Genomic DNA, 13,294 nt, shown 5'->3' on the forward strand with positions numbered 1-13,294 from the left:
AACACAAACAGAAAACACAGGTTTAGTCTCAAACACAATGTGTGTGTGTGTGTGTGTGTGTGTGTGTGTGTGTGTGTGTGAGTGTGTACGCTCTTGTTACAACCAGATTCTTACAGTAAAACCTTAGCAATGACAACTTGCACGAAACATATCTGCACAGGCAAACAATGAAGATGATTTAAGTTCAAAGAGTTTAGACACAAAGCAGGCAGTGCTATCAAAAAATAACTTTCTTCCCTCAAAATTATAAAACTAGTTTTTTCCTTCTGAGATTGTTTGTGTCTGCGACAGGCTGCGACTTCCTCGCATGTGGATTAAGACTAAACTGAGCATGTATAGAGTGAATCAGATGATTCGTAACGTGCTCCTGGAGAAATTGGAGGTGTTACAGCTGACCTGCGTTACAACCATCCTCACCTCTCCTACATAATTTAATAGTGGAAGAAACCAACGAGAGGAGGACATACAAGGAGAAACTGGAAGGCTTGTGGTGAGATTGGAGCCACAGGTGAGAAATGGAAATTAAAAAAGGGGCCAAAAAGTTGTAACAGAAAGAAAAACAAAGCTCACAACTGATCAAACAAGTTATTCTGCTTTTATAGAAAAACTGAGAGAACACTGATTAAAATGTGAAAATGTAGAGATACAATTTTAGAGTAGATTGTCTGCTTCAGGCATCAGAGATCAGAGATGAGCAGGACGTTTATGTCTGATGCTGCTGCAGCATAACGATGAATGTGAGGGAATATTGGAAACAACTGGCTTCTTCATTAATCTTTATCGTGTACTGTGCTGCATGTTTGTGAGTTTTTCTTTTTTAATGCCTTTTTTTTAATCCTCATTGTTTCTTGCTGTGAAACAGTTTGCTCACTGCTGGGGAGACGTTAAATTAGACACATGCAGACATAATGTTTTTAAATCTAGCTTTAACTTCTTTATTCATTTTGTATTTTCTTTGTTTCTCTTTATGTGAAAGGGGTTAATTTTAAATGTATTATTGTAATCTGCCTCTTTTACAGGGAAAGTCTGAGTCTTATGTGCTTAACTCCCAGCTGCTCTACGGCTCTGCTCAGACTAAAGAACCTGTTTAAATATAGTGTACGGATCAACTTCTGGCAGGTTTGGCAGTAAAAAGGACTTTGGATAAAAAAATCATGACATGTGAGAAGTTAAATAAGTCTTGAGGGAGTAAAATGAACTATTCCCAAGTGGACTGCACTAAATTAGACACATGAACTGGTTCAGTAGCTGTTGAGCTGATGCTTGATGGGTTGGTTCAGCTTGTAATGCTTCCAGACGTCCACAGGGGGGCAGGAGACATCCGTTTAAAGAGGAGAACATAACAACCTGGGGGGGGGGGGGGGCATGCACAGGAATGGACAGATAAAGGGAGAAAGACAGAAGGGGGGGGGGGGGGGGGGGTTGTTATTGGTGCTGAAATCAATGAAGGGGAAACTGTGTGAATTTCCACTTCATTCACTGAAAAGCAGTTCATGTCCCAGGCTCCACTGGCAGCTTTTTAGCTCAGGACAGGATCGTTTAACCGTTCACAAGCATTGATAGTTCACACTCTGTCAATCAGTCCGTCAATCGGGCCAGAGCCTCATGGGGCACACGGACGCGCCAGCGGCCCGGGGCCCAAACACCGAGCAGTTACTCCGGGGTCGCTGCTCCACGCTGAATTAAATAAAGCCTTCAAGAGTCCAAAGAGCGGGTTGCCTAATTGGGTGAAGGGTTGAGGGAAATCTGTCTGATTAGCCTTCTCCAACAGAAGGGGATTAAGCTTTTAGTCTGTAATTATTATAAAGCATACGTCAGCAGATATCCACCCATTTCAGGGAGACTGGAGCGGAGGGATGTCCTGCTAGGTGACTGCGCTCCCTGTGAGAGCCAGGAGCAGGAGCGGAGCAGGAACAGGAATCTCCTCCTGAGTCAGTGCCACGACGCGGACACACCACGCTCCCCGGCAGGGCTGCCTCTGCTCCCACGGCAAGCATCCTATGCTATTCAGCTCAAGATGGCGGTGCAGGCAGCGGAGAAGGACGGAATAGTGAGTATTTTGGAGCTGCAGGGGGACCGGGGCGGGGGTTGGATGTGTTGGTATTTATGTTCTGTGCATACCGGCCTGCAGGTTTGATGTAAGCGCACCGTTATGTCGATTATCCGGCGCTTATTGAAAGTGCGGAGCGCCGGGCGCAGCGCAAGGCGACTCCTCTTCCATCAGTGTCCGGGGAGGAAGAGGAAACTCAGACGTTTGTGTTGAAATGTGTCGGCGGTGCGTGCTTCACCTAGGCCGGGCAGCCGGGGCTCTGAATGTGCGCATTTACGTCGCGGTGCGGTGTTCGGCCAGTTCGGCTTTTACGAGGCCAATGTGTAATGTGACAGTGCGACAGGAGCCGTGACCGCAGCCCGACAGGTCCGCGGACACCTGGCCATTGTCGGAAGCCGCATGCGAGGCCACAGTGTGTGTGTTTGTTACAGAACAGGCCTGGAGCCTCAGCCAGGTCCGTTCATCTCCCACCTGACAGGCGATAAATGACGGTTTGCATCCTGTGTTTTTTTATCGCTGGTGTTGAAGAATGTGGAGGAGGACCACCTGAACGACTCGCTGGGGAACCCCGGCCTCATCTCACCTGACAAGGAGGATCTATCACGTCTCCTGGTATGAGAGACGCCGTAATCATTGGAAACCTTGTCCGATGCTCGCTCCGGGTTGTGCGTAATGAATTAAATGTGTTTTGCACAGACGGTGCCGTTCAGCGGCCGCATCCGGGGCGGCATGCGGCCGGGGAAGAAGATCATAGTGATGGGCATCGTCGACCTGGAGCCAGACAGGTAAGATAACAGTCAGCGGCACACACACACCTTATCTGGAGCACAGCTGGCTATGTTTAAAACATCATGTTTTGTGTCATGCATAAGCACAATGGGTGGTTTTAGAGATAAGCTTTTTGTTCTTAGTCCAGTCAGACTTGCACAGCCACTCCAGGACACACAGAGAATGGTGGCTTCTTAAGTATGCAGAGACAGGGCGTTCCCTCACCAGCAGGGAGAAAAAGGGGGTAAAAGAGAGAAAAGAAGGCCCAGTGAAGCAGACTTGTTTGGGTGTGTCCATACCCTACATGGAAACTTGTCAGGCTTGGATGAAACCTCCCCATGACCTCATCATGTTCAGTGGCTGCTGCTGGCACAGTATTCAAGCCAAAGTTCATGTGAATGTCCTGGCTGACAGCTGCTGCGAGGCTCAGACTGTTTTTCTCTCGTTGCATCTCAGTGCAGGGGAAGTTTGTTACTGTAATCATGTCAATACACGCTCACACAAAGATGCTTGTGTGTAAACGGCACAGCTGTAGCGGAGAGGGGTTAAAGGGGGGGGGTGAAGCAAAACTAGCAGCAGGGATTATTTATAATTAACACAGTTGGTTTGCTCTTACACAGCAGCAGCAGAATTATGCATCTGATTTATCCCAGATTAGCTACTGGACTCATATCCAACACCTGACGTCCTGCCTGTCTCTGACTCCTCACTCCTCTGGTCCCTTCCTCCTCCTCCTGCAGCTTTGACGTGAGCCTGACCTGCGGCCGTGATTCAGAGAAGGAAGAGCCGCCTCAAGACGTGGCCCTAAAACTCACCGCCCGCTTCGGTGACCGCCAGTTTCTGCGCAGTGCCCGTGTTTCTGGGAAATGGACTGAAGAGGAGGCGTCCACTGCCTACTTTCCCTTCATCCCCGATCAGCCTTTTAGGGTAAAGACACCTTCTTTGCATTTGTCACTAACCTGCAGGTCACATGATGCTGGGTACTTCCTGTTTGCAGGCAGGTTCAGGATTAGAGACTTTCTTGGCTCTTCATCACCACACACTGTTGTGGAAGTTGCAGGATGCTTTATCTTACTTGGGGATCCTTCTCCTTTGACCTGATAAGAATTGAAATCATTAGTATGCTCCCAGATTAGGTATAAATGTGAAAAATCCATTCTTTTACAGCCTGGATCCTATTTTCAGGTCTCACAACTCCTCCTATAGGTTATAAAAACATCACACTCTGATTCACTGAGGTTAATCTTTTTTTACTTCCAAGTAAGTGGTTGTTTAAAAGGCGACTTGTGTCATAAAGATGTGTCACATGGAAAATTAAAGACTCAGACAGATTAACACTGAACAGAGCAGATGAATAAGTTGAAATGGGGAAATCCGCCCTCAGATACTTGAGGCTGTGTTGTTGAATTTTACTGTCAACACATCCATATACAAGTATCTACACAGTAAGGATGAAATTTTGTTCCTCTAGGACCAGTGGGGCAGCATCTAACATTTGCATAGTGCAAACAAGGCAGTCAGTGTACAGTGAGGTGCAGAGGACAACTTATGGTCCCAAGACAAAGAGTCAGTGCAAGTGAACAGTGCAGGGTGAGACGTGATAGCCATTCAAATTAGAATAACGTTGGAAATCTTTCCTCAAAGTCTTTCATAGTGTTGACACAGGTGGTTGTGTGAAGAATAAAAACCTTGCTTACTTTCACACGTCCTGACTCCAGGCCAAACTCTGCTTGAACTGTAAGTGATTCACAGATTGTTGGTTTTCGGATGTTGCTCCACAATCCAACAAACACTCCAGCTGAAGCAAAGCGAGTTCTTCAAAGCTGGATGTGAGCCGCTGGCTGCCTGGAGTACAGTAGATGCTTTATGATATGTGTAAGAAGATGAAATGCAGTAACTGGTGCTGAACCTTTTAGTCGAGCAGCTGATCAACAGCAAGTTTCTTTGTGTTTTTGTGATAAATTACATTTTTCCATGTAGTTCAGGGTCACAGGTAAGATACAGATGATAAAGATGTTAAAGCGCTAATGATGAAAATATACAACATATATTAAAGCCTCAAAACATGTAAACATCTTATTGTTTAACATCACTGTGAAATAAATATCTTTGTGTTTTACACTGTAACAATTTTTATAACAGTGAGAAGTTTATAGATGAAATAATTGATTATCTACAAAATAATCAACAATGAAAAAATCAGTAGCAGGAATGCAACAGTAAATGAGCTAAAACATGCTAAAGGTCACAGTAATTTAGTTTTACAAGTTGCTTCTGTGAAACGTTATCACAGTGTAAGAGAGTTGGTCACATGCCACAGCAGTAATGTTGTGAATATCGTTGCAGTAAAGACATAAGAGACAAACAGGAAATGTTCTTCTGTGATAAATCGTTGCTATCTAACATGAATACGGCCTGTATCCTGTTGTGTGTTTACTGTGTGAGGGGCCACATCAGATGTTTGTGTGGATGAGTCGGAGTGGGAGTGGGGGTGTGGAGTTGACCATATATGCATGATGACTAATTGTCAGAAGACCTCGTTAGCTCGTAACGTCAGATTACGCTCTAATAATTCTGAATGTGGGCATGAATTATACATATGGTGTTGGACTGAAGATATATGATGAAGTGTTTAAGGCCAATGTAAAAGACAAAACATTAAACAAGAGAAATCTATTCTTAAGCTGATACTGATGATTTCTACAAAAAGAAAAAAGTCTCAGGCCTAATTGTTTTTTGCATAATAACAGTGAAACTACTGAACACAGCATCTACCATATTGAATTTATTTTTGGAGGTGATCCCTGGGTCTGGTTATGTAATGCCAGCTCTCTGATAAAGTGTCGTTGGTTGTGGTCAGAGTGTGACCGAGCAGGTCAGCACAGTCATGACTCTGTCAGAAGCTGGGGGCTGGAGATTAGGGCTGTCTCATGGATTTGAAAGCATGTGGACAGACACATGATGAGTTGTGGTTTTGAGCGGGACGCCTCGTTTCTGTTACTCTCTTCATTCATCTGCCTCAGGCGCTGCCATCACACCTACCAGTTTGTTTCCTTTGGTCCAAACCATACGCAGAGATGTTTACACAGTTGCATTTTTGTACTTGGTTTGTTTAGGTTCACAGTGTTCAGATATACAAAAGTGGCATGCTGCAAACTGACTTGTAGCTTTATTATTGAAAAGCATTTTGATCATTTGCTATATGTTAAAACACTGAAATTGAGTTGGGCTACAAACAGTATTATGATAAGCACTTGATGAACTTTCTATAATGAGAAGAGAGGCTGTCAAATATAAATATAAACACTCCTCTTATTTAAATTCATAAAACTTTCAGTTTAGGAATCATTTCCTGTAATTAAAGTTAAAGACAAAAAACAATATTTTTATATTAACAATAAACCCACAGAGAAATAGGACCCGACTCTGCAGCTCTCCTTACCTCTACAAACTGTTTTAGAGTCTTTTAGCTCATTGTTTTGGTCTCATGGTGTGCAACTTTGCTGTTTTGAGTCCCTCTTCATGCTCTCTGCAGTTTTTTCCATCACTATGCTCAACATAGTGGAGCATTCAGCAGCTAAAGACACAGATTGTTTTTTTTCTCAGTTAGTGCAGAACGAAATGAAGCTAAAAAGAGAAAGATTATTGGTGTAATGGCTGTTTGTCCTCAAACTAATTTAAATCCAGCATAAATGAAAAGGCCACTGATGCATCATGGGTATGTGGTTTACGCAGGCAGAAGAATCCGTTGTCCAAACAAAGCCACTGAGTTTTCTTCCTTGATTTATTTGTCCAAATGAGCAAACAAAGGAACAAAGGGATCATGTCTCCTGCTGCCTCTCAGGCCCACCCCAGTGCATGCTGGTCCTAAACCAGACTAACCACCTACATAACATCCTGTGCCCACAGGGTATAAACAAAATACTAGTTAACCAAACTCACTATACTAAATAAGAAAATAATCTAAAAAAAACCGAATGACTAACAGAGAGAATATTATCAAAAATAAAACTAATTAATTAAAATAAATCAAACTCAGAACAGATGAATAAATAATAGAAAAACCAAACTAGTAAATGGCTCCTACAGTTGGATTTGCATTGATCAGGTGATGATGCAGTTTCATAATGACTATATGTGTTTGGTCTTCAAACAAGCTGCTTGAGTAGGAGAGGTAATCCTGTGTCTACGTGGGATTAGGGAAATAACAGTTTTTCAACTAGAGGAGAAGTGCAGTTAACTCTCCGCCCTCTGTAACAGCATGTCAACTGTAACAGCAGAGCAGGTTTGCATCTAAAAATCATTCACAGTCTCAGAACAGCAAATGTAAAAGACCGTAAGTGTCAGACGCACAGAACTGTCACAAGAGTTAAGGAGATATTTTTAGCATTATTTTTATTTCATGTGACTGAGATGAAAATAAGACCTCAGGTAAAAAGATTGTTAAAGGAGTAGTTGTGGGGAATTGTTGGGGGAATATGCTTATTTCCTTTCTTGCTGAGGTTTAAATAAGATTTATGCCTCTTTCATATCTGTTTGTATGATATGAACCTGCAGCCAGTTAGCTTAGCTTAGCTTAGCATAAAGACTGGAAGCTTGTTTTTGTATGGTTTAAACATTCAAAATGTAATACTTAGTGAGCTTTAAAGGTGATTTTTATTTCATTTATTTATTTATTTTTTTACCTTTGGACAGAGCCAGGCTAGCTGTTCCCCCCTGTTAATGCTAAGCTAACTGCTGGCTGTAGCTTCATATTAATATACAGACATGAGAAAGTGAGTGAGTGAACGAGCATATGTTCCAAAACGTAAACGTACTTTACTTAATCTCATCTTGCATTATTGATGATTTGTGTTACCTGACTTTCTCTCTCTGCCGTCTTTCTCTCCGTCTTTCTCCTCTTCCCTCCCTGCAGATTGAGATCCACTGCGAGCACCAGAGGTTCCGGATATTCGTGGACGGACACCAGCTCTTTGACTTTTATCACAAAGTAAAATCTTTGCCCGCTATCGACACAGTACGGATACAAGGAGATCTACAGATCACTAAGCTCGGTTAACTTCCCCGCTCTTCCTGCTCTGCAGTGTGAAGCAAGAACTTGATCACAGATGACCACATACACACATGCGCCTGTTATCATCATCCATAACCCATCATGCAACACTGCAGCAACATAGCAACTGGAAAAAGTCTCTGGCAGTGACACGTTAGAGATCTTCTGCTTAATTCCATTCACTTCTTTCCATTTTAATGAGGATCTGATGTGATGATGCTTCGTGGGTGAATGTGTTTGCTCCATTTTCAGGTATTTTTTCCTTGTAGCCCCAGTTTTGTCAGATCAGGGATCTCGCAGCTTATTAATAGTGCTTTAATTTTTTATGCTGAATCCTTTAGGGATGCTGAGGTAGAGGCAGGTGTGGAATACTTTTAAAGGATGGAAAACGAGCTCAGATGTTACAGAAACCGGTTACTCAGGAAAATGTATCTGGAACTTAGCAGCTAAGAAGAAAGCAAACGCTTGCTAATGGGTAAAAAAAAAAAATCCCAGATTAAATGTTTTATCTTAAACTGAGGAAAGTTCTGCGACTTCTGGGCACAAAAAATCTTGTGGATAAACTGGAAAAGGCATCTTGATCAAGATAAAAATAGACACTGATTAATTTTCACCCAACAACGGTGACAAATATGCTGTAAATCTCTGCAGTATTAAACCTGAGCAGTATTTAGATCCTCAGCCTGAGCCTTGACTAATTCCCACAGAGGCAGAACGTGATTTTATCTAAATCAGATAAAACTGGTTTAAAGCTAAATGTTGCAGATTGTTTGACTCTTTAAGGTTTGATTTTACTCCACTCAGCTGGTTATCTACTAAAACTGATCACAATAGAGTCCAGAATTAAACCCTCTCTCCGTTGTTGGTGTATCTCCAACTCTGTGGGCGCTCCCCCCTCCCCTCCCTTGGGTTTATTCCAGTTGTCATGGTAACACGCTGCAGTCTCACCGACCTAAATACACAAAAATGAGGATTATATCATGACAAGATGTAGCAGAAAGCATCCCGTACTATACACTGCATGTGTTCGTAGTTTGCACCGCGGCCGTAGATTAGAGGTCCTGTTTGGCGAACAGGAAGTGGAGTTACGCCTGTTTGCTCTGGTGGGACGAACAGGTGTTAGAAAACTGAACTCTGCTCTCTGCTGTTGAACTCACAGAACATGTCGTTTCATCTGAATTGTACACTAATACAATATGCAACTTGTGTACATAAAAGTAGAGTCACTTCACTACACATTTAGAAGAAGCTGTGTTGTTAGCTGAGCGCAAACTAAAATCCAAAACCCTTCAGTCACATTCGACAGTCAGCTGGTTGTTTGGAGGCAGAGTCAGATCCTGATGGTGTGTTGAATGTATAGTATTCATGTTTCTATAGTAGCATAGAAGATATAGTGATGCACAAAATTATTACTTAATGTCACAGTTCTTTGGTGGTACGGCTGGTGCTGTTATAGTCTATTTTCAGTCTGACAATATGCGTTTTATGGGTTTTTTTTTTTTTTTTTTTTTTTTTTTTTTTTTTTAAAACTGTTTCCTGAATCATTCCATGTGAGCGTCTGGTCCACACTGAAGCAGACAGACGTTATAAAGCAGTGACATCCGTTTTTGATGCAGCCAGCAGGTTCTTACAACTATAACAAATACGTTAAGTTACGCCGGTTGTACATCGCATGGTTTAGTCTCTGTGACCACTCCACCCTACACAGGACATGTTTTTCTTTCATTGAGGCAGAGAGGAAGTTATAAGAAATACACAGTTACCTGCAAAGCAAAACTCAGAAGTATTTAAAGTATTATGGCTCTGTTTACATTTTTAACAGTATCAGCATTCATTATGCTCTGTAAAGTTTATTGCATTGGACTAGATGAGAATTTAACCGCATATTTCTGGAGACCACTTTCTAATAAAGATGTAACTTAGGGCTTTATTAATGGGTAATAAATAATTCACTAATGCGAAAATAAAAATTTATAAAAGCTTAAGCGTTGTCAAGTTGTAAAAAAAATCCCTTTTGTGCTTATTTTGTATTTGGTGATAATTAGTTATTAATGTTAATAAACCATCGGTTTTGCAGTTCAGTGTTAATCATCATAAATAAACTTTCCCACTTTATAATAATGCATCAAGGCTGAAACTGTCAATGTTTCTAATTAGTTGTGAAAAGGATTCTGGTCCTGATGCCCTGCAGCTGTTTTAATGAAAGGACAGATGCAAGAGGATCAGCCAAGGGGATTTTTCACAACCTGGCAACCCAAACATGATTCTTTATAATGGCTTATAACTTCATGACCTGTAAAACATTAGTAAATTATTCATTAACCATTAATAAAGTCATTATTTACAACCGATAAACTCTTTATAAAAGACGGCTTGTTAGAAAGTGGTTCTGATTTCTGTTGGTTCTGACTAGATGACAGTGAAACTCAAACTGGGTTGGAGAGGCGGTGATGGTCTTTGGAGACAGATGTTGTAACAGAAACGTGAAATCATGTCCGCTCTTAATGCTGCGTCGTGGTTGGCGTGTAATTAGTGAGCAACTCGACAGTGAAGAAGAAAAGAGTATTTGTAGCTGCAAGGAAGCATCATTAAGATCTTGATCTTTTTGCACTGAGGGAATTCAGCGGTGATGTTAACAAGCTAATGAAGGTTTTCCCCATCATCACCTATTGCTGCTGTGAATTTGGAGTAAGCCATGACATCTGCGCAGAACAGCTGCATGGATACAAACCACCGCTCACATTAATGAGGCTTCTTTTAGGTTTCGCAGCAAACTTTGAGGAAACCTCTTTAACGCCTCATTACCTTCTCTGCACAGTAAGAGAGGACGTTTTCTAAACACGAGTATTTATTAGTACCTTTCATGTAGCAATAAGGTCGCTGACTGCTCCCCGTTGGTCAGACACGGTCTTCCTGAGCTCCTCGTTTTCGCTTGGCAGCCGCTGGTTTATTTTGGCCACAAACAGGAAGCGAGTACAGTTTGGTATGAGAGGGCAGTGAGGAGCTCAGTGTGAAAGGATACGAATCAGTGCGATGCATCATTACTCCAGTGTTACAACAGAACAAATGTGTACAAATACTGTGTAATTGTGTTGACAGGTTGTGTTTTTTGGATACTGTTGTTTTTTTTTTTTTTTTGTGTTCTTTCTATTAACTGGTGATCATTCCTTTGTAACGCTAATAATATACACCATGTAAAGAATTTGACCATAACTCAGCAATGTGTTTGATGGATGTAGAAACGAGATGTGTGTTTAAGTGCAGGTTCATGTTTTTGGCTGCACAGCTGTCACAGCTGGCAGTAGTTAACAGTATCAACAGCTGCAGTGCTGTTGCAAGGAATTATGGGGGAGGGAGATGAACAATTCAAGACTTCCTGAATTAAAGGGCTCGAGCCAGAGAGCGCTTTTTGTGTATGTGTTTGTGTGTGTGCAGGGAGCTGAACTGGGAGTGTGTTTTTCTCAACATAGCACAGTTTAACTCTGCATTTACCAAATTGTTTTTTTTTTCCATGAGGTTTTCTGCACAGTTGGGTGTGGTGCAGGTACCTGAGAAGATGGCAGGGTACTCAAGCTTACTTACTTGGTACTGTTGCACTTTAAAAAAAAAAAAAAAAAGGTAGTAGTGTCCATTTAAGGGACTCAAAACTGCTTATTACTTCAGTTTAAAAAAAAAAAAAAAAAAAGTGGTACATCTTTTTGGAAAACCTCAACATACATTGTGTTTCTTTACGAAATACCAGGTCCTGCTCCCTGATCTCCTAATGATCCCATGTCTTTTCTTTTTCCATCTTGAGAAATAATTCCTGCTCTTCGCTCCTATTTTAATTGCTCTAAAGCTGTTTAAAATTCAACAGAACTGAATGTCATTCTCTTCCTGATTGTAATCTGATGATAAAACCCAGGTGGAAATACTGTTCATATTCACCTCAGTTATTTCGGATCCTCCCCTCACATCCAATGAGTTGTAAAATAAACATTTCCTACCCTTAGTTAAAAATCGAGGGCACCTGATGTGGAGGAACAGTATATTTGACCCAGGTCTGTATGTTGCCCTGTTGTTGGACTTTGGATGTACATATTTATGAACGCAGCCTCACAGGCTTCGTTTTTACATGACGAATATCAGGCTGAGTTGCGAGCAGGAAGCATTTTGTTGTGCATGTAAGTTTGTGCCTGGCTATTGTGTAAACATGAAAGATTAAGGTGTTAATGCTGCCAGATTTTGTTCCAGTCAAGCATGTGCTTTTATTTTATTTTATTATTTTTTACCCATCTATCTGATGTGTTTCAAATTCAGATTTTCCTTTGGTCTCCTTTTTCTTTATGGCCTAGTATTTATGAAAATTGGAGTTTAGTGTTTACCTTATAGCAAATTATGGGATTTAAACACTGCTGACATAAACATAAGGATGTGCAAAACAAGAATATGGACTGGAGTGACTAAGTCAAGATTTTTCCGCACGAGTTTCTAAGAAGTGCTAACCTACATGTCTACATCATGATGTCCATTTCTGAAGTGTCCTGAGTAGAAGTAGGCTGATCTGTTGTGTGGTTGAACAATCATGTTATCATTTCTATTTACTGCAGTGTAGCCAACAGGGTTGTGAGTGGTAACGTTATTTCTTCTGTATTGGTAACGTACTAATTTTTGCTGTTTTATATGAAGGCATCTTGAAAAGTTGAGTTTTTGATAAAGATTAAAGTGTTTTGGGTTCTGACAAGTACAAATATTACAATTGTACTTCACTGTATGACATAAAGAAATGTGTGAAACAAGTATTGGATCGAACCTTTGCCTTTGGATTCTTTAATGGAAAAATTGAGAGTTTTTGTCTTTTTAAGCATCATGTTGGCTGTTACATCTGCTGTTTTACATACATCCGTCCACCACAAAAAAAACAAACACAACAACATGTCTTTGTATTTCCCAAACTAAACTGAGATGACCCCAAATCCTGTTTCTCATTGAGAAAGTGCACTGGACCAGTGTTTAGATGAAGACAGAACATCTACCGTTGTGTTAGCTCGCTCAAATGTTTCAGTTTTTCTTCCTCCTCATGCTTTTGTAAAAACAGCTTCTTTGCAAACCAATAAACTTCTCATCTTGGAACTTGCTGGTGCTCAGTGTCTCTATCTGAAAATCCTCAGATTCTCAACACAAAGTGTGTAACTGGAAAATAAACAAGACAGGTCTTTGTATCCCAGCTAAACGGAAGCATATGTTAGATTTTACTAATAAAATTAACTCAGTTCTCTATGAGAAAAAGTGGGTGGCTGCTGCCATCATATCTTATTTATGAATATATTTTGAGTAAGTGTAGACGAATGATTCTTACAGTATGAAATGTTTAATCTTTGGTGCAATTTTACATATATTCTATCCACAGCCTGTATTGTTTGTAACCAGGATGGATCTGTAAC

At 41.1% G+C, this 13,294-nt stretch overlaps 1 protein-coding gene across 2 annotated transcripts; it reads left to right on the top strand.

The window, feature by feature from the left end:
• Positions 1–1,885: 1,885 nt before the first annotated feature.
• On the top strand, positions 1,886–10,218 carry LOC139622517 (galectin-related protein-like). 2 transcript variants are annotated; one of them, XM_071479866.1, is made up of 5 exons: positions 1,886–2,050; positions 2,579–2,662; positions 2,747–2,835; positions 3,559–3,745; positions 7,734–10,218. In XM_071479866.1, exons 1-5 carry the CDS (start codon positions 2,018–2,020, stop codon positions 7,875–7,877), a joined length of 537 nt encoding a protein of 178 aa, XP_071335967.1. In that variant the 5' UTR covers positions 1,886–2,017; the 3' UTR covers positions 7,878–10,218. The 2 variants fall into 2 exon arrangements, with proteins under 2 accessions (XP_071335967.1, XP_071335966.1); XM_071479865.1 differs by having other exon boundaries at positions 2,570–2,662; positions 7,734–8,404.
• Positions 10,219–13,294: the final 3,076 nt, after the last annotated feature.

The sequence above is a fragment of the Trachinotus anak genome, unplaced genomic scaffold (genome assembly GCF_046630095.1).
Source record: "Trachinotus anak isolate AG129_WGS33_773 ecotype Australia unplaced genomic scaffold, CSIRO_AGI_Tana_v1 ptg000007l, whole genome shotgun sequence".
NCBI classification, from domain to species: domain Eukaryota; kingdom Metazoa; phylum Chordata; class Actinopteri; order Carangiformes; family Carangidae; genus Trachinotus; species Trachinotus anak.